General features: G+C 39.6%; 1 protein-coding gene across 1 annotated transcript in view; it reads right to left on the bottom strand.

Moving 5' to 3' along the window:
- Positions 1–22,520, bottom strand: part of LOC126479317 (TBC1 domain family member 19) — a 192,907-nt gene that overhangs the window by 138,750 nt on the left and 31,637 nt on the right. The window contains exons 4-5 of the mRNA XM_050103774.1: positions 13,412–13,499; positions 13,227–13,287 (exon numbers count right to left, since the gene is read on the bottom strand). Coding sequence (XP_049959731.1) covers positions 13,227–13,287; positions 13,412–13,499 — 149 coding nt within the window. The remainder of the gene's footprint in view (positions 1–13,226; positions 13,288–13,411; positions 13,500–22,520) is intronic.

The following is a 22,520-nucleotide window of genomic DNA, read 5'->3' as shown; positions in this document are numbered from 1 at the left end:
CCGTGGTTCAACAACAAAGTTAGGAAACTACTGCGAAAGCAAAGAGAGCTTCACTCCAAGTTTAAATGCAGCCAAAACCTCTCAGACAAACAGAAGCTAAACGATGTCAAAGTTAGCGTAAGGAGGGCTATGCGTGAAGTGTTCAGTGAATTCGAAAGTAAAATTCTATGTACTGACTTGACAGAAAATCCTAGGAAGTTCTGGTCTTACGCTAAATCAGTAAGTGGCTCGAAACAGCATATCCAGACACTCCGGGATGATGATGGTATTGAAACAGAGGATGACACACGTAAAGCTGAAATACTAAACACCTTTTTCCAAAGCTGTTTCACAGAGGAAGACCGCACTGCAGTTCCTTCTCTAAATCCTTGCACAAACGAAAAAATGGCTGACATCGAAATAAGTGTCCAAGGAATAGAAAAGCAACTGGAATCACTCAACAGAGGAAAGTCCACTGGACCTGACGGGATACCAATTCAATTCTACACAGAGTATGCGAAAGATCTTGCCCACCTTCTAACAGCCATGTATCGCAAGTCTCTAGAGGAACGGAAGGTTCCAAATGATTGGAAAAGAGCACAGGTAGTCCCATAGTCCCAGCCTTCAAGAAGGGTCGTCGAGCAGATGCGCAAAACTATAGACCTATATCTCTGACGTCGATCTGTTGTAGAATTTTAGAACATGTTTTTTGCTCGAGTATCATGTTGTTTTTGGAAACCCAGAATCTACTCTGTAGGAATCAACATGGATTCCAGAAACAGCGATCGTGTGAGACCCAACTCACTTTATTTGTTCATGAGACCCAGAAAATATTAAATACAGGCTCCCAGGTAGATGCTATTTTCCTCCACTTCCGGAAGGCGTTCGATACAGTTCCGCACTGTCGCCTGATAAACAAAGTAAGAGCCTACGGAATATCGGACCAACTGTGTGGCTGGATTGAAGAGTTTTTAGCAAACAGAACACAACATGTTGTTATCAATGGAGAGACATCTACAGACGTTAAAGTAACCTCTGGCGTGGCACAGGGGAGTGTTATGGGAGCATTGCTTTTCACAATATATATAAATAACCCAGTAGGTAGTGTTGCAAGTTCCATGCATTTTTTGCGGATGATGCTGTAGTATACAGAGAAGTTGCAGCATTAGAAAATTGCAGAGAAAAGTAGGAAGATCTGCAGCGGATAGGCACTTGGTGCAGGGAGTGGCAACTGACCCTTAACATAGACAAATATAATGTATTGCGAAATCATAGAAAGAAGGATCCTTTATTGTAGGCTTATACGACCGCGGAACAAACACTGGTAGCAGTTACTTCTGTAAAATATCTGGGAGTATGCGTACGGAACGATGAGAAGTGGAATGATCATATAAAATTAATTGTTGGTAAGGCGGGTGCCAGGTTGAGATTCATTGGGAGAGTCCTTAGAAAATGTAGTCCATCAACAAAGGAGGTGGCTTACGTAACACCTGTTCGACCTATACTTGAGTGTTGCTCATCAGTGTGGGATCCGTACCAGGTCGGGTTGAGAGAGAAGATCCAAAGAAGAGCGGCGCGTTTCGTCACAGGGTTATTTGGTAAGCGTGATAGCGTTATGGAGATGTTTAGCAAACTCAAGTGGCAGACTCTGCAAGAGAGGCGCTCTGCATCGCGGTGTAGCTTGCTCGCCATGTTTCGAGATGGTGCGTTTCTGGATGAGGTATCGAATATATTGCTTCCCCCTACTTATACCTCCCGAGGAGATCATGAAGGTAAAATTAGAGAGATTCGAGTGCGCACGGATGCTTTCAGACAGTCGTTCTTCCTGCGAACCATACGCGACTGGAACAGAAAAGGGAGGTAATGACTGTGGCACGTAAAGTGCCCTCCGCCACACACCGTTGGGTGGCTTGCGGAGTATAAATGTAGATGTAGATGTAGACTGTCATATGCTGGAAAATGCACATCATGATCTGTTGAGAAAACAATGGACTACACTACCATGCAAAATTGCAACAATACCTCATTTTGTTCCAAAGCTATTAACTATCAAAGAGTGTCTACATTTTTTGGACCCCTTTGCATTTGGTATTGATATCTGGTGACCATGCAAATAGCATACTAACAGACACAATGAATCCTTCCAATGTGAGGAAGCACCCATTCAGTTTGGTTACTGTGTCTTCACTGTTTTATGTTTTCCACAGCTGCACTCAAGTCTCTGAATTTTTTCCTCTCTGCTTTTATTTACCTCTCATTTAACAACACTTCAGAAGTGTTTACTTTATTCTTTCAGAGATATATTTTTGTACACAACTCATTTACTTTGCTTTTTTTATGAGAGGCAGTAGCATGTTCTACACTCTCAAAGGCAGTGCCACCTGTAAAAGCAGCCTTGTGGTTTACTAACTTACTTACAAATACTGTGCAGCACTTTATCTGAACATGACCAATAAAAACCCATCTGTCTGCGTGAATGGCCACTGCCAAACTGTGGCCAAGAGACAGCTGAATCACAGAGTTATGAGGATGAATCCCAACAGTTACTGTGCTTACTTCCAAACACAGTGTGCACAACTTCAACAACTATTGTACAGGTTATGTGATCCAAATTCTTTCAATAAACATGATTTTTTAATTAAGCAGGTGGAAAGTCTATGTACAACACATTCTTCATTCTCATAACTCCTTTTTCCTCAACCTTCACTAGGCCCTGTCTACACCCATGGCATCTCCTTCCTTGCTCCCAATCCAGTCTCACATATACCTGATACACCCCAGTTCAGCTGCATATTCCTGTCATCTTCTCTCCCCTCCCCCCATCCCCAGGGACAGCCACCTTGTGCTACATTCAACAGCTCCCTATCTTATCCCCATCCCCAAGTCCTTGTACACTTGTACAGGTAGACTACAGCATTTTCCCCCATCTCTACACCGCTATGTCTCCCCTCCCCACTCTATGTACCGCCCCATGACCCACAACACTTGGGATCGCTGTTCATCACAGTTGGGCATTGGCACCCAGAGATGACAATGACTGTTAATGTGGGACTTGTGCTTGGATGTTTTTCTGTATCTTTAGTCTACTTTTAAAAGCACTTAATATGCCAGTCCACTGCTCAGTGCCACCTCTATCTGGAGTGTAGCAATTTATTTTATTTCATTGTTATTCAAGAAAGACTAAAATTATTTATCTGCACTGTCTGCTTGGCAAATTTCTCTCCAGACTTTTTTCTTTATAAATTCCCTCTACCATTGTGACCAAATTTTTGGTTAGGAATTTACTATGGAGTATTCTTTCATGGTCAAGACTTAATTGAACAACATGTCTCATTTTTACTGCCTTGTACTCATAATCAGCTAAACCATTTTCTACAATTTTTACATCCAAACTACAAATGGTAATGTTGTCTATAAAGAAACTGTCAGCGGCTATTGCACTATGACTTTAAGTTCTTCTTGTAAACTTCATAGTGGGAAATAATCCAAAACAAGATTTCAAAAACTCAGGATAACAAGATTTCAAAAACTCGGTATACACTCAAGGGAGCAGAAGTGCTTGAGTATAGTGTAGATGCCTTCACAGACACACCATGTCTGTATTCATCATGAGCTGCTAAGTCAATCTCTCCATGGTATCATATATCTAAAAACAAAGATGATGTAACTTACCAAACAAAAGCATTGGTATGTTGATAGAGGCACAAACACACACACAAAATTCAAGCTTTCGCAACCCACGGTTGCTTCATCAGGAAAGAGGAAAGGAGAGGGAAAGACGAAATGATGCGGGTTTTAAGGGAGAGGGTAAGGAGTCATTCCAATACCGGGAGTGGAAAGATTTACCTTAGGGGGAAAAAGGGACAGGTATACACTCGCGCGCGCACACACACACACACACACACACACACATATCCATCTGCACATATACAGACACAAGCAGTATCAGACACATTCAGTTCTTGTGCAGTGTAAGAGTAAATGTTGTGTGTATATTTACAAGCAATAAATAAATGTAGTCATTATTTAGCAGTTCTATATGCATGTTATTTATTGTGGCTAATGTTCTCACAAATTGGTGACCCCAATGAGGTACACTAACCACAAAAAACAACAAGCATAAAGAAATGCTGAGCCAGAACCAGATTTATTTACAGCTTGTAAACATAAACGCAACATTAACTCACACACAGTACAAGAAGAGATTGTTTGTAGTACCAGAGAGAGACTGACTTAGCTGCTTGGCATGAACAGAGATACATAATGTTCACCAAGGAGTGTACACCCGTGCTACAGCGGAGCTCCGTGAAATGTAGAGGAACTCGTAGTGAGCTCAAAATCTGGGCCTTTTATGATCTGGCACTGCCTGTTGTGGAGCTCAAAATCTGTCCTGGTGAGGTGACGGTGCAATACACATTACTGTTATGTGCAGCTTGTTGACCACACTCATTGGATTTGGTGACAAAGTGCAGTAGTGCTGCATAGGTAGGTCAACGGCAGGTAACGGGAATGTGTCTTTACCCCATCAAGTGATGCTGCGGGTGGTTTCTGGGCAACAGGTGGCATAGTCTCAATGTGGTGCCATTTGTTATGCTTAGTGCTGCTATGCTGTGATAAAATCTCCAAATTGCTTCGAGATTGCACTTTGGGGCCATCAATTGGTTTATGAGGAGGAGTACTTTTCTTTTCCTGGTTTCCTTTCTCTACATTTATGGTTTTTATCTCAGATTGCAAATGGACAATTATTCTTTAACTGTGAAAAATTTGTAGAGTATATTCTGGAGGTTGAGCTATCATGTTGAGTGTGTACAGCTTCTTTTGGATTGTATGTAATAGTATGAATGAGGTGACAAAATTTGTGATTTCCATGCTCATACTTGATGTCTGCTGTGGATTTACACATCTGGAAGCCCTGCCTAATTGCCAGTAATATTTCAGTCACTATCCTAAGCCGTGCTACACATAATTTGGTCTTCAGTCTGTAATGATGTAGTAAATAGGCACCCAACATAGGCTCAGATACATTGGATAACATGAAACTCCATTATAATGGTTGACAGAAACTTAAGTCTACTGTAGCTTTACATCCACTTTTAGTAGTAATAGGAGAAATGCTTGTGCAGTAAGCAATCTGTATGCCAGAGTCTTTATCTGTTGCTCCTGCATTGGTGGAAAGATGCTCACATCAGATCTGCAGTTCCCAGGTATGTATGAGGCAATTGTTTGTCATTTACATACAGTTGTTGGGATCCTTTAGTGTAAGTAGCCTGACTGTGAATAACCACAGTGCTTATATTCCCTGTTGTTTGACAGTAGTTGCTCGTAAAGGAATCACCACTCGCCTGTTGCTTTGTTTTGACAGCTGGCAGGGTGGTGATTTTTCTGTTATCATTGATGCTGCCAGTGGTGTCATAGGCATTGACTAGTAGGAACTTGTACGTTTTCTCGTGGTCAGCTGTGCCATTTGTATATAAGTAAATGCAAAGTGTGACACACTTCATAGCCTGTGTCTGGTACCAGTAACCAGTGAGTGCTGCATTATGCATCGTTTTTCACCACTGCAGGCCCTGAGTGATGGAACTGCTGTGAAGCAGCATCTTCTTGTATGGCATGGGTTCATGACTTGTTTTCCTTCTGCATAATCTATTATTGAGTGTTGTACAGTTCAGAGTTACTCATAGGCTGTCAGTTGGTATTTTGGTTGGCAGTGGAGGCTGCTGCCATTGTGGTGTCATCTAGAGATTGCATCACTGTCCACACTTTTTCATGCTGAAGGAAGTGGTACACTTGTAATTTCTATCTACAATTTAACATCATTTCTGTTGCATGTCATCACTGCTATTTTAACATACAATGATAACTGATTAAGCCAGGTAGAACATAATATTGTGTCTTATCTTCTCTGACCCTTCAAAAGTAATGCATTTGTGATGTCAATAATCAGATGGTACACTATCATTAATATGCTCATTGTTTAACACCTGTTGAAAGCGTTGATCCTGTGATTTGTAGACTCTCTTTAATAAGGTGTTTTTGAGATTCTGGTACCTGTTTCCCACTCAAGTGTTTGTGATAATGTCTTATGCTAAAACCAATGTATAAGAACCCAAGATGTTAATTGTCAATATAAACTGTGTTTAAAATTACTTATGCAGCAATACTATGTTCCAACATATGAACCATAAAGCTGGTTACTGTGGTAAATATGGCAAGATTTTCACTTTACTTTGTGGAGTGGGTGACACACTGCACGCTATGGGAAAAATGCCCAAGTCCTTAATCAGATGTTTACAAGATGATCGTAGATGTGAACCATACATTACTCTTACAGCACGTTTTTGATCTATGAAGACTTACTTTATTAAAGATGAGTTACCTCAGAAAATTATTCATTACTGAAATGCAAAATATGTCAACTTATTGATTTGTCTCTCCCCAAGATTTGCAATTATTCTAAGTCCAAAATAAAAAAAAGTTCTGTTAGTAGTTCTCAAATGTGAGTGCAGTTCAAATTCTCGTCAGTGGGAACACATGGGAATTTCAGAGTTTTCATCCTATTTATTATTTCCTCATCACATGTTGTTTTTATCACTAGTTTGGTACTCCTAGATATGCAGAAGTGAATGTGTTGTGTCTTTTTAAAGTGACGGCGAGACCATTCACAGAAAGCCTGTCAATTATACTTTTATGAACACTGTTTACTATTTCTTCTGTTTTTGTATGCACACATTGATTACAGTACTAATTTCATCTGCAAAAAGAACTAATTCCACTTGTATATCAGACAGAAGATCATTTACATATATGAGAAACAATAGTGGACCTAAGATTGAGCCTTGGGAAACACTGTATGAAATTTCTCCCGAGTCAGAATAATGTCCCCGGACTATACTGGCTGAATTACTAAGTACAACATTCTGCATTCTTTTGATTAGATATGACATTATTTACTGGTTGGCTGTACCATCAATCCCATAAAACTACAATTTATGTAGGAGAATACTGTCATTTACAGAGTCAAATGACTTAGATATTTGCAGAAAGTGACAACTGGCGCTATTTTATTATTTAATGTTACTGAAATTTTGATAATGAACATGTAAAAGACATTTTCAATAGAACAGCTCTTCTGAAATCCACACTGTGATTTGCTGTGGATATTTTATTATTTAATGATACTAAAATTTTGATAGTGAACCTGTAAATAACATTTCCAGTAGAACAACTCTTCTGAAATTCACACTGTGATTTGCTGACAATATTATTGTTACTAAGGTGAGATACTCCAGAATACACCACCTTCTTAAAAGTCCTGGAGGAGTTTGACAATGGTACACTTCAATATCTCTGGAAAAATGCCTTGTGTTAGAGATGTATTATGTTTTCAGGTAATTCAGGGATTAATACATGGGAACAAATCTTTAGAACTCTATTAAAAACACTATCAAAACCAGATGAGCTTATATTTTTGAGAGAATGTACAATTGTCTTAATTTCAGGAGAAGCTGGTTATGCATGTATTTCAATGAATTTTATGAAAACTGCTTTTTCAACATATGTGATTTTTCTCTTGAATTCTTTGTCCCTATACTTTCTACCAAATTTAAAAATTATTATTAAATATATTTAATAGCTTTGACTCATCATTTATAGTTCTTCCACTTAGTTCAATAGTGATTTTATCCCATCCTGTGTCTGGTCGATCTGTCTCTTGTTTCACTACATTCCACACAGCCTTAAGTCTGTTGTTAGAATTACTATTTTCTAACATAATGTGCATGTTCCTGGATTTCTAATAATTTTTCTTAGCAATTTTGAGTAGTTTTTGCAGTGCGCAACTACTGCAGGATCCCTATTTCTTCTTGTCAACAGACACACTTCCCTTTTCCTTTCACAAGATACTTTAATCCCCCTAGTGATCCATGGTTTTTTACCTGGCTATTTAATGTTCTCTCTGATTAGCTTTCGTGGAAAGCTATTGTCACATAATGATATGAATTTATCAAGGAATAAATTAAATTTTATGTTAGCATTTGGCTTGTTATAAATGTCATTCCATGTCATCTCTTGTAAACTATTCTTAAAAATATTTGTTCAGGAGTCATTAATTACTCTAACTGATTTTCACTGAGGAGTATGCATACTTATTACACTATATTTTTTGAGCATTTGTTAGTGGGTAAACAGTTATGTTTTTGCTCTGAGTTTCACCAAATTGTGTGAAGTTGCATGGGAGTTAAAGTCACTATTTGTGCTGTGTTTGGCTACATAGTGCTGTCCAAACTATTGAATAAATTTAATTGTCTGTTGCAGATATTATGGGTCACTTTGAAATATTTACATTTTAGTGTTTTTCTTCTCAGGGTAAAAATATGAAACCAACTTGGCTAACATTCCCATATACCCAGTTATCATTGAATCACCATAGGCCACATTTTAAACAAATACATTTTACTCTGATAATCAACCAAGGCCTGATGAAACTTTTAACAAAATTATGCAATGTCTGGGCATCAAATTAGTCTGTTGGACTGGAAGGTTTAGAGTCTTAAAGAGTGGATAACTAATTGTTTTTTATTCGAGTGACATGCCAGACAAATTTCTGCTACTGTCATTTACTTTATCAGTTTTAAAAAAAATCTTAGAACTGATAAATAGCTTGATTTTAGATTGCTTGTGTGTGTGTGTGTGTGTGTGTGTGTGTGTGTGTGTGTGTGTGTGTGTGTGTGTGTGTGAGTGTGTGTGTGAACTTTAAAGAGATGTGGAATGACTCCAGTCATTCACCAAAAGTGTTAAGCAGTTATTGTAAGTTATGATTTTATAAGGTACCATCAAATGAAAATGAGTCAGATGGAAAGAGGTAAGTACATAGTTTATTATTTCAAAAGTAATCATCATATGATTTCCATATTTCTGGAGCCCTGAAGAAAGATATTCTTAATCATTGATTTACTTTAGCACACCTGAGTACAATCATGGTTCCATAGGCAACCACAAACATCTTTCCATGAAGGCACTGACTGGCTTGTCTCAGAGTGGGATAAACTTATTAACAGATGTGACTACTTTTGAATTAATAAACAGTTCACTTACTTTTTATGGTTCCATACCTCAATCAATAAAAATGGAACCCTTACAGGATCACTTTGTTGTCTATCTGCCTGTCAGTGTGACTGTTAAGAGCATTTTCTCAGGAACAGATAAATGTATTATATTGAATTTTAAGTCAAATTCTAAGGCCTCTGGTTCCTTGGCAGTGTAATAAAAGCAAGCTTCTAAGCCAGTGCTATCAAAAGATGCTGTCATTTGTGTCACACTTTTTTATACTTGCAGACTCACTCATCAAAACCTACAGAGTACTTCCGGTTAAACTAGAACCATACAATTTTGCAAAAAGCAATGTTTCACAGGAAAAAAATCAGAAAATTGTAAATTTGTAATTATGTAACACAAACAAATATTTCTGTTATGTGTTTTATCTGATTTCAAACTTAAAATTAAAACATTCTCAAAATACTAGTAATTCCTGGTACCAATATGTTTCTTATACCGGTATCAGTGTTAGGCAAAAACCGTCGAGATTCTTGATTCCCAAGATGAAATATCAATATACATAATTAAGTTTATGTGGAACCCTCATTGCAAGAGTCCTACTTGAACCTGGCCAGTTTTTTGCTGCCATGGGGCTCATTTTCATTTGACTGTCCCTTACAGTTTACTTTTGTTAAACTGCTATAAATTATCTGAGCTTGCTCAGACCAAATTTAACAGAGTAAAATATGTCAGCACTACTACATTTCATGAGATGACCCTAAAGAAGAATTATATCAGCCTTCCTGATACATCACTTTATGAAAAAAATACATATTTGTTTTTATATGCAGTGCTCTGGTGGGGCTTAGCATGAAATTTATTTTGTTTTACTTCTTTCATATTCCTGCAGTTTGTTCATCTTAATGGTTAGAAATTATGATGTATGCATCCCTAAAAGCTAAGATAATAGCAACAGCTATCTATTGTGATAATAGCCTCGTTATGATCTATGGATGTTATATAAACAGCACTGATACATAATAAACAACCGTCATATTCACATCAGTTCCAGATGCTGCATTTCCTCCATAAGTGTATGAAACAATGGTCTCTATATTCTTCTGTGAACCTATTTTCAATGGAATTAGATTTACTTCTTATGAATGTTAATTGTGCATTGTCTTTATAAAGTTACATATCAAACTTTATGACTGCTGATCACCATGAGACTGAATGACACCTGGTGATGCAGTTAGAAATTACAGAAGTGGAGCACAAATGAATGGGAAATCGTTATAATGATGATATTGGTGGCAAATGGGGCAATACACTGATATAAGTAGCTTTGACAAAGGACAGATGCTCATGATGGTTGGGAATGAGCATCTCGGAAATTGCAAAAGTGATAGGCTTTCCACGTGCTACTGTTGTGAGTACCTATGAAAAGTGTTTAAAGAATGGTGAACCATGAGTAGGTGGCAAGGTGTTGGACATCCATGCCTCATCACAGAATGCAGAGATCGGAGGCTTTGCTGCTCTGTGAAGCAGTATACGCAATGTTGATGACAAAGTATAATGCTGATGCAGGCACAAATGTTCCAGAGCACATCATTCTGTGGACATTGTTGAATATGGGGTCCCACACCCAAAACCTCTACATGTAACAATGTTGCCTAATCAAACACAAGCAATGATTGCAGTGGAAATGAAATCATCTAGATTGGAACATTGATCATCTGAGATGTGTTGCCTGTTTGGATGAATCACTTTTGTTGTTGCATTAGATCAATGGTTGTGTCTGGATACACTGTCATTCAGGCAAAGAACTGTTCAAAATGTGCACAGTGGTTTGGAGGCAGGGTGGTGGAAGAAGTATTATGTTATGGGGGACATTCACCTGTGTTTATGTGGGACCTACAGTAATAATCAAAGGTACCATGACAGCTGTGGACTACATGGACATTACTATTGACCATCTGCATCCCTTCATGGTTTTTGACTTCCACGGTGTTGTTGGGATCTCCAAACAGCATAAGTGTCCTTATCAAAAGGTCAGCATTATGATACAGTGGTTTGAGGGATGGGACAGTGAACTCATGTTGGTGTCTTGGCCACCAAATTTGCCTAACCTCTACACAATACAACATGGCCAGAAAGTTATTGTGCACTAGGTTTGCACCCAAAAAACAGTCTTCCTGTAATTTACAGGATCTGTGTGACATGTGCATAGACATCTGGTGCCACTTACCTCCTAAAACCTACCAAGAACTTGTGAATCCATGCCACCAGAATTGCTGCTGTATTGCATTCTGAAGGTTGGCCAACAGACTGCTGAGCAGGTGGTCATAACATTTTGGCTCATCATGTATAACATGTAGGGGGTAGAATAATTTTTTCTCAGTGTTATATACAATTGTTCATCTCTGAACTCCATCCGAGGCCTTGCTGCTTATTCAAAAGTATTATGCACTATGTTTCTGGTAATTTGTTTGTTAATTACCGTATTTACTCGAATCTAAGCCGCACTTTTTTTCCGGTTTTTGTAATCCAAAAAACCACCTACGGCTTAGAATCAAGTTCAAAGCAAGTGGGAGTTCTGAAAAACGTTGGTGGGTGCCGCCACAACTAACTTCTGCCGTCGAATATATGTAGTGCTACACAGGCATGCTTTGTAGGCACAAAGATAAATACTGGCACCAAAACCTCTGCGCCAGTAAATAAATTAAAACAAAAAAGGTGGAAGACGAGCCTTTTTCCTCCACCCTGAGTTTCGACCGCTGCATTTTGGTACATTATCCAACGAAATAAATACAAATTCCGTATTGTTCATCTTTGAATGTAGCAGCATTTCAATGTACTACGAAAATCGGACTGGCAAGACTGTATGGGATGTTTGTCAATATGGCCAACTCTACGTTCTGAATTTTTTCCTACCTGTGAGAAGAGATGATTGCTAATAGGAACTTTTATGAATTGTGAATCACATGCAGTATTCTCTTCACCATAAGTATAATATGAATATAAACATTTTGCCATGTATTGTTTCGTGTTTGCTACTATCTCATTTAAATCCTGTCTGCCTAATAAACTACGAAACTAGAGTGAGACAAAAGCAAACGCAGAAGAATATACATATCATGTCATGTTTATATTCGTATTATTCTTATGCCTAATAGTGATACAGTCAGAAATGAAGCATGGCAATTGACTAGATTTTTAAATCTAAGATGACTAATTTCTGTGCAGAATGTACTGAACTAGAGGCGCCTGCATAGATTTTCAAACGGAGAAAAATTTTCGCTAAAAGTTAGTTCAGAACATAATCTATCATACACAGTCTATTATTTGGTTCTTGTTGATCATTATCAAAGAAAGCAGTAGTGTAAGTAACAACAAATGTTTCACTAATGAGACGATTCCTCTCTATTTTTTATTTGTAAGCGGCGGTAGCGCGCACAAAAGCAAGCCATGCCGCGAGCGGTGACAGGCTGTAAACACGCACTATCAGAATGCGACAAACAATGGATGACATGGTGCAGTAATGCATTTTCAGCTTAGAGTGACTAAACACCTATAACAAAGAAAACGGCACTTATCAGATCAAAGACAAATAAGCAATCAATTCAAACCAGACGAAGCACGTGAAAAAGGAAGGGTACCCGTATAAATACGGATGGAGTGCCTGACGCATAGGAATGGCTACCTGGTAAAGCTTAACTGCTAAGCTTACGACTCGAACCAAACTACTGCAGCTGTATCGTCATTCATTCAACCTAAATTGTGTCTCATATTACAATTACACGAACTTTGTTTCCATTTGGAGGTGCGACCTAAAACTTTTCTCTCCCCTTGAATTTCAAGTCTCAAATTTCGGGTGCGGCTTAGATTCGGGAAAATTTTTTCCCTTGATTTCGAGTCTCATTTTTCAGGTGCGGCTTAGATTCGAGAGTGGCTTAGATTTGAGTAAATAAGGTAGTTAGTTTTATGTACCATGGAATATTTTGCATGATAAAGCTTAATTATGTGGAATGAGTCATTTTACACTCATCAAAAATTAATTTGTACATATGGTTACATTCTGCACATTTCTAAGTAGATTTTTTCCCCCCAAAAATAAAAGAGTATGTACAGAACTTGAAGCATATTTTCTTTACTAAGAGTGACTTTATTCTGTTAATGAAGTGCATAATTAATAAGATATGGCAACAACTTACCAATTCATTTAAAGATTTGACCTTAAGAGGAATATGTGTAAAATCCCAATTGCCACCACTGCTGTATAGGAAGATATAAAAACAATTTCAAGTGTAAGGAAATTGCAATAATGTAGTTTTTAATCTTGTTGATTAGTAACTAATTTGAACTTGAAATAATTTAATTTCTTTTCAGTTTTACTTACTCCATGGTATGGTAATTAGGACTACGAATCCACATCAGCACTTCAAGAAAATCCTTAGGTGCATAGACTGGTCGATACTGATTCAAATCTGAAAGAATACACTATGTATAACACATGCAAAGTTGTATGTTACAAAGGTTATATTTTACAATAAAGTATTTGGTAGCTTAAAGTCATGTCAGGCTTTTGAAATCTGTAAGTCTTGAGATCAATATTTATCCTTTGATAATGTGTGGATTGTTCTTATGCCTTAGATCAACATTACAAAAACAGTAAGTAAAGACAAATCAAACAATCTGTTAAGAAGATTGTAACAAAAGGAAAACAGTTTTATGTCAGGTACAGATGGGTAGAGATATGTGTGGGGGTGGTGGAGGAGCAGTCCTAAGCCCTCTCTGCTCCAACAGAACATTTTACTAAAGGAATTTATATTTTTACATGTACAAATTTCCAAATTTCTCAGATAACTTTGGAGAATGAAGTAATATGAGAAACTAAAAATCTCAAAAATGGCAAAGAATTCTAGAAAATTACAAGCTGCGTACAACACATGATACTTTTCAGTTACTTGCTTGAGAGCTTGCCCATGTAGATAAGTCTCGTGGTCTGATGAAATGCAGAAAACATTTCAGCACCAAAAAGGCTCAATTGCAGTTTGGTCACACCTGGTAACAACAAAAAATGTGACCTGGTTTGTGTGTCGAGAAGTGGAACCAGAAAATCACAGGAAGCTGATGTAAGCAATGTAGAAAGGGTAATATCATCCAGCGTCAGTAAGGGGCAGGTAGGGAGTGGGAGGGTGGTGTGCAAGAGGGCCAGTTGTCCCCTCCTGAGATCTGTGACATAACTTTTTATTTATTTCAGAATTATGATGCATTTATAGAATTCTGTGTGACTCTCTTTGGACTGTTCTGTAATTGCATTATCTAGGCTAATAGGAACGATTGTTGCTTTCGAAAATGCTGAGTAATTTCACTTGTTTGGTTGTCATGCTCTTCATAGGAAATTAAGCCATCTCCCTTGTGTGGTGGTGGTTTGGCACTGTCCTACAGACAGCCATTACAGAAATTGCCAAAATAGCAGCCCCAAACTTCTCCTGTCATTTGGTGGAACAGCCTTATCAAGCTGCAGTAAAAGCTCAGTGTGACATCCAATGCAGAGCAAGGCAGCAATTGCCAGGGCACTGCTCTCCATCCTCACCAAGACAGTGTAAATCGTTAATTACCTGGCTAATATCCAGAACCAAGTCACTCAGAGACATCCCTTCCCCCTATTGCACAACTTACAACAGTGGTTCACATTTTTTATGGGCAAATAAGACCTGTTGATGCTTCATCTGTGGGCCCCATTGCAACAGGTGGAAAGATGAAATGTTAACGTATTTACTCGAATCTAAGCCACACTTTTTTCCCGGTTTTTGTAATCCAAAAAACCGCTTCTGGCTTAGAACCCAGTGCACAGTAAGCGGAAGTTCTGAAAAATGTTGGCAGGTGCCGCCAAAACTAACTTCTGCCGTCGAATATATGTAGCGCTACACAGGCATGCTTTGCAGGCACAAAGATAAATACTGGCGCCAAAACCTCTGCGTCAGTAAGAAACGGTAGAAGATTGAAAACATTATGCCATGTATTCTTTCGTATTTGCTGCTATCTCATTTAAATCCTGTCTGCCTAATAAACTACGAAACTAGAGTGAGACAAATGCAAACACGGAGGAATATACATATCATATCATGTCTATATTCGTATTATTCTTATGCTGAATAGTGATACAGTCAGAAATGAAGCTCGGCAACTGACTAGATTTTTAAACCAAAGATGACTAATTTCTCTGCAGAATGTAATGTACTAAAGAAGCGTCTGCAAAGATTTTCAAACAGAGAAAAATTTTTGCTAAACTCTCGTTCAGAACATCTTCTATCATAAGCAATCTATTATTTGGTTCTTGTTGATCATTATCCAAGAAAGCAGCAGTGTAACAACAAATAGCAGTCTCTTGCCATTGTTTCATTAATGAAACAATTCCTCTTTTTTTTTATTGTAAGCCGCGGTAGCACGCACAAAAGCAAGCCATGCCGCGAGCAGCAACAGGTCGTAAACACTCATTATCAGAATGCGACAAACAATGCATGACACATTAAAATAATGTAGTTTCAGCCTAGAGTGTCGTAAACACCTATAACAAAGAGAACGGCACTTATCAGATCAAAGCAAAATAAGCAATCGATTCAAACCAGCATGTGAAAAAGGAAGGGAACTCTTGCAAATAAGGATGGAGCGCCTGACACATAGCAATGGCTACTTGGTAAAGCTTAACTGTTAAGCTTACGACTTGAACCAAACTACTGTAGCTGTATCTTCATCCATTCAACTTAAATTGTGTCTCATGTTACAATGGACCAACTTTGTTTCGATTTGGAGGTGCGGTCTAAAACTTTTCTCTCCCCTGGAATTTCGAGTCTCAAATTTCAGGTGCGGCTTAGATTTGGGAATTTTTTTTTTCCCTTGATTTCGAGTCTCATTTTTCAGGTGCGGCTTAGATTTGAGTGTGGCTTAGATTCGAGTAAATATGGTATTTTTATATCAAAACAGAGAACAAAAGTGTGACATTTGCAGCTCAAAAAGATTTTCTCTAAAGAAGCTGGCACCTTCTCAATCTTTATGAGGTTCAACACAATACAACCTGCAGTTGCAGAGTCACAAATTCTGCATCACAGTTGGCAGGTCTTCACAATAAGGGTCAAACTGGGAAGACATGGAAGTCTTGATTCAGCTTTCAAAACACATTTGGTTAAACTTTAATTCCATCAGCCAACATTTAAATTTGAAGGTATGAAAATAATGCAATACCTCTATTAATATGATCAGATGTTTAGCTTTGAAAACAAACAAAATGTTATAGATGGTATCAAAGTCAAATAAAAATTTGTAATGTTTATTTCATATGCATTCACTTTGAGGGGCAGTAATTAATGTCATGTTTTACTGGTTATTTCTGTTGATATAAAAAAGATTTTCTGAGTCATCTGAATGTTTGTATTATCACAGATTTTTATTTCAAGGGTCCAACTAATATCATTGGTTTTTCTGACTGTGTTCCACAGGATTGATAACTTGTAGAAATGATGTATGTAATATGTGAAGCTGCTGTATAATTTATTTTTAACTGTAGAATTGGTTTCCATCAGACCTGTTGATACAGAGGCATACCGACAATCTTTCTTTCCATGAACAATAAGAGACTAGAATAGAAGGGAGAACCGATAGAGGTACTCAAAGTACCCTCTGCCACACACCGTCAGGTGGTTTGCGGAGTATGGATGTAGATGTAGATGTAGACCATTTTCCAGTGCAAATTATAGTTAGTACACACAAACACTCACATTTATATTCACAGGACAGGTATGTTCTGTAGAAATGATTAGTATTTCAGTCCCCTCCATTCAGCATGTGTCCTGTTGCCTAGCAGGCACAGGATCTGTCCACCACGGGCTCTGCTTGTTTCATACAAGATGGCATCAACACATGTACAGAGCACATAACATCATGTGGTATAGCCATTCATTCTGCATCCACCTGGTTCCAAAATTCATCTGTGGTGGCAGGCATAGGGTCAAAGAGTTGCACCTGTCATTTCACCATATCCCACACTTTTTCGATTGGCTGCAAGTCTCATGATCTGGTGGGCCAAGGTAAAAAACTGACATCCTGTGACACCAAGGAAGGCACAGGTTTGTACAGCAACATGAGGTCATGGATTGTCTTGCTGAAAAATGGCATCTGGAGTGTTGTGCAGAAAGAGTATGGCTACAGGCAGCAGAATGTCATTCATGTAGGTCACACTAGTTACAGCGCCATACACACACACCAACTGTGATTTGTGGTTGTACCCAATAGCACCCTACACCTTTAGGCCTTGTGTTCCCTCTGTACATCTTGTGTGAATGCAGTCACTGTGTCGCCACTCCCCCTGACCATGGCGAACCAAAATGTGACTATCATTTTAAACGAACTGAACCTGAATTCATCTGGAAACACTATTTCATGCCATTCCTGTCTCCAGTGACATTGTTCCATACATCACTGCCTTCTAGCGTGTTTCTGCACATTCATCAAAGATAGGCATAGAAGTCGATCATGCAAAAGTAACCCAAGTTGTAATAAACAGTGATGGAATGTCACTCCTGACAGTGTATGATGTGTTCCACTGTTCCATTGTTGCACCAGAACTGAAGAGGACATAGACATGTCCTGCAATGCCATTCAGATGAGGTGTTGATCTTCTTGGTGGGTTGTCTGGGTGGTGCAACCTGATCCATATTGTTGTGTTTTACGGTCTACTGTGAACTATTTGCCACACACCCACTGCACTGCGAAAACATATTGTTCCACACGAGCAGCAATTTCCTGCAGTCTTTCAATGTGTTCTGTCCCCCACCCCGGAATGTGAGTGTGTGAATGTGTGTGTATGTATGTCTATATCTATCATCTATATACCTCTGTATAATAAAAAGTCATTTCTGTCTACAAAAGGAAATGTCCAGACTGATTCATTGACTCATCATCACCCAGCCCAAACCTTGAAGAATAGAAACTTGAAATTTGGAGAGGTGTTGATCTTATACTTTAGCCATTTTATAAGAAGGGATTTTTTGAAATTCCGTCCATAAGTGGGTGAAATAAAGGTGAAAGGAATTTTGGAAATATGCCACTATTAAAGCAGTTTTGATACTGTACCTATGAAAATTAATATTTTGTTTCCCAATCAAAGATAAAAGAATACTGGAAGGTGTTTCATCTTCATTGGAAACTCAACCCCCAAGGTGATGAAATAATGTGAAAAAGTCTTTTTTTTTAAATAAATCATTATTAAAGAACTTCTAAAGGATGAAAACTGGTATTTGACTACTCAGTAAGAAAAAAATACGTTTCAGTCTTTTTGGAAATTCAGTCCCTAAAGGGCTGAAACAGGGGATGAAAAGTTTTATGAAAATATTTCATTATGAAAGTAGAATCAGTTTTTGGTCAGAAGTACATTCAGAAAAGGCCATGTTTGTAAGCCGTAATTAGTGTGAAAAATTTAGGTGTTGCAATTTATGAACTAAATTAAAGAATGCTATTGAACAGTCATCATGACAAGTCAACTTTGTCAGAATTGCACAGGAAAAAATGGATCTTTAATATATTAATTTTTCAATAGGCCTAATAAATGTTGATAAAATTATTTTTGTTATTACTGTGCAAACTAATCATAACTGATGACAAAATGGGTACTATGTGTAAATGCAATTCATACAGGAATATCCATTGAAAGGGGGCATAAATTTTGAGACAGAAAATTCTGAAAGAGGCTCTAATTTATCACACTAAAATTTCTGCTCCCTGGATGAGGTATATGAATGAGTAAACACCTAGAGTTACAGCACTATTTATGTTGTGGCAACCATCAACCACCTGTAACTACCACCTGCCGAGTGCAAAGTAAATTGTCCTTGAACTCGGTGTTCTTTGGACAGTGTGTGCTTTTGACTCTGGTGTAGATGTTTGAGTTGTTATTGTCTGTAATGTTTTTCCTGTGTCTTTGTAATTATACGAGCTGTAATAAAAGTGCTCAATCGTAATCAGTTGGAGATTTATGTCCATGGTCTGTCACTATAGCTACAAAACCCACACTGGCGACCCCAAGTTGTGAAAATATGTTGCATTCGCTCACTGTGTATCATTGGTTTTGCACCAATGGACAATGTTGCAACCTCCAGTTTTTCTGGCAGTGCAGGACACTGTGACCACAGAATGGACCTTTGACTGTGAAGCACAATGTTTTACCCCATATGCTACCAATACGCCAGGAATTTTCATGTCTCCCATGTTTGCTTTGACATGCCAGATGACCCTAACCTCTGTCAGCACACCACACCAGGTGCTGTGCACATTGGTGCAGATGCCTTCTACAGCATTTTAGGCTGGACAGGATGGTTCTCCAGCATAAGATTCCAGATTCCCCTTGCCTGAGTCTTTACTGCATCCAACATGGACCACATGGCTGTCCAGTTTCGGGGTCCACATGAATGGCTACCCTCTCCTCAGAAGCCGGCCGGAGTGGCCGCGCGGTTAAAGGCGCTACAGTCTGGAACCGCACGACCGCTACGGTTGCAGGTTCGAATCCTGCCTCGGGCATAGATATGTGTGTGATGTCCTTAGGTTAGTTAGGTTTAAGCAGTTCTAAGTTCTAGGGGACTTATGACCACAGAAGTTGAGTCCCATAGTGCTCAGAGCCATTTTTGAACCTCTCCTCAGAGTGGTCCATTTTTTAATGTGTCCCCCCTCTGCGCCAGTAGGAGGGACATTTGCGTCAACCACGCCGGACCATGTATATTCCTAACTGTCCTGCCACCGCACGCACACCTCAAGTGATGCTCCTGCAGGGTTCTGCCCAGTCACTCAGCAATCAATCACAATTCCATATCTCTGCTCAAGATTTCATCTGCATCGGCCATCGATCCTCCCGTGCCTACCGTGCCATGCTCATTGTGTGGCCTTACAGATTTCCTTCCTACGAGGACTGGATACCCTGCCTCGCCTGCACATCTACCAGACATTCAACATACCATATCACCCGTCACCGAGGCACAGTTTGTGTCAATGAACACTGTGCAGAATCCCCGCACGATTTGTGCCTTTCTTACATCTCCACAAGTACCGGCCTCCATTCATTTTATAAAGCTGACACCATTACAACTGGACAACAAAGTGAAGTGGTTTACCTTGGTGGACAACATATTGGACAAACATGGCATTGTGGATGACGACACCCATTTTGTTTGTTTAGTGAACCACCTGCATGACCACCCTGAGCTTATCACTGACTTGTTACTGAACCCACCCAAGAGCAACAAATATGTCTCTGCACATGCACTAACTCATAAAATGCCTTTCTAGTCCACCATCCGATACTATTCACAATATTATTTATGATGAGACTTTAGGTGACGGAACCTGCTCACAGGTATGGCTATGCTTGTGTGAGCAGGTTACTACCGAGTTCTTGCTGAACTTAGAACTCTGAGCATTGTGGTTGGTGAAGTTGCCACAAGTACTACAATTACATTTGCTTCCCAATACTGCCACACCACTTGAGGATAAACTACTGTCGGCAGACCAGGCCATATGTCACAATCCGGCACTGTCACCTCCCTTCGCATGGCACAGCACCTAATACTACCAAAGTTGGAAATGCTGTGACTGTACTTCCACCATCAGGTGGTAGTGGCTGGGCGTGTGTGTATCGTGGACACCATGTGGAACAGCAGCCACCTAGTGGCCAAGACTGGGAACTGCCAGTGGTTCAGTGCCAGCTTATCCCCACCACACCTGGGCTAGAGCCTACCCTCCCCACCTTCCCCTCGCCTGGCACTTTGGCTGGAGGGCCAAATATGGCTAACTCATGCATATGCTGGTTCCACTCCACTTACAGGGATGGCGCTCACTGCTGGGGTGGCACTCACAACTGCCGCCCGCCCTGCGCATTCACAAATACTCACTCAGGCGGCAGTATGCACCACAGTTCGTGGGTATATGGAATGGCACCCACAGATGTTGCATTCTGTCAGATCCTCCACCTCATGAGGTCGTCTGTATGCCTTGGATTTAGGTTCATGCACGTATTTTCTCATTGACACCAGAGCAGACATTAGCGTCATACCTCCCTCATTTACTGTAATGGATATGACATCAGCCAACCTGTTTCTTTGAGCAGCTAATAAATTGCCACTTCGTTTCGATAGTTTTTCCAAGTTAACCATTCAGCTCATACCTGGCAAATGTGTCACTTGGTCCTTCTACATGGCTGATGTAGAAGGGCCAGTATTAGGCAATGACTTATTTTTTGACTTCGGTCTTTCTCTGGATCTCCAGTCAGCATTATCGCACCATGCCTCATCTACTCATATTGTGTGTTCAGTCACCTTCTCAGCTCCCCCTCACCCTCAGCTTCTCTATGGTTTTGACACAGCTCTCATAAAGTGCTCTTCACTGGAAGACAGCCTTGCAGCTTCCGTCGCCAAGTTTCAATCCAAGTGCTCTGCATGCGATGATCTCCACACTTGCAATGCTGAACTGAAACATGCCACATCATTGGTTATGCAGGCCCTCTCTGAGGCACAATGCTTCGTACAGCACCTGTCAAAGCCGTAGCCCCCTGACACTGACAATGCACCATGTGGAACTTTGATGCCACCGCCTCCCGAGACCTGCAATGCACCTCGTGGAACTTTGATGGTGCTGCCATGGACAGCTCTGCTGGCACATCAGGTTAGTGGCTCTTGTGTACTATCAATTCCCACTTCTGGCAGCCCCTAAGTGAATTCGTCAGCACAGCTGAACACTATCATGAATGGGATGACACAAAAAATTGTCGCAACAGACAAGCCATCAGTGTGTCCTAAAGGACGCCAGTTAGCACTACATCAAGTACTTCTTACTAAGGCTGCAGTGGAGGAACTTCTGCAGGTAGGTATTGTCCGTCTGGCAGACAGTAAGTGGTCTTTGCCCATCCATTTAGTTCCCAAAAACGACAGCACAGTGAGCGGTCTGCAGTGACTATCGCCACCTCAACATGTGGACCGTATTAGACAGTTGCCCTATACCTCATACACAAAACTTCGTACAAATACTTAGTGAAGCCTGCATCTTCAGTGTCTTGGACTGACACAAGGAATATTTACAGACACCCATGGAACAGAGTGATATACCAGACAGTATTGGTCACACCCTTCAGCCTCTATAAATTTTGTTACATTCCTTATGATCTCAAAAACGTGGCCTAAACATGGCAATGTTTTATAGACTTACTTCTGTTGAACTGCTCATATTGTTATGTATACCTTGATGATATATTTTCCTCCTCTGACAGAGAACATGATTTCCACCTGGCCATGATACAGGACCTATTGACACACAAGGGAGCTGACATCAATAATGACAAGTCTCAACTTCAATCCACCGCTGTCACTTTTCACTCCAGCTATCAAACCATTGCTCTCATACCCCATGCAAGCAAAATTTTGCTCTACATATTGAACCAGTTTTTGAAGCCATACAGTCAGCCTGAC

The sequence above is a fragment of the Schistocerca serialis genome, chromosome 1, assembly GCF_023864345.2.
Source record: "Schistocerca serialis cubense isolate TAMUIC-IGC-003099 chromosome 1, iqSchSeri2.2, whole genome shotgun sequence".
Taxonomy (NCBI): Eukaryota; Metazoa; Arthropoda; class Insecta; order Orthoptera; family Acrididae; genus Schistocerca; species Schistocerca serialis.
The sequence above is the reverse complement of the archived record's forward strand: the minus strand, read 5'-3'. Positions and strand labels throughout refer to the sequence as shown.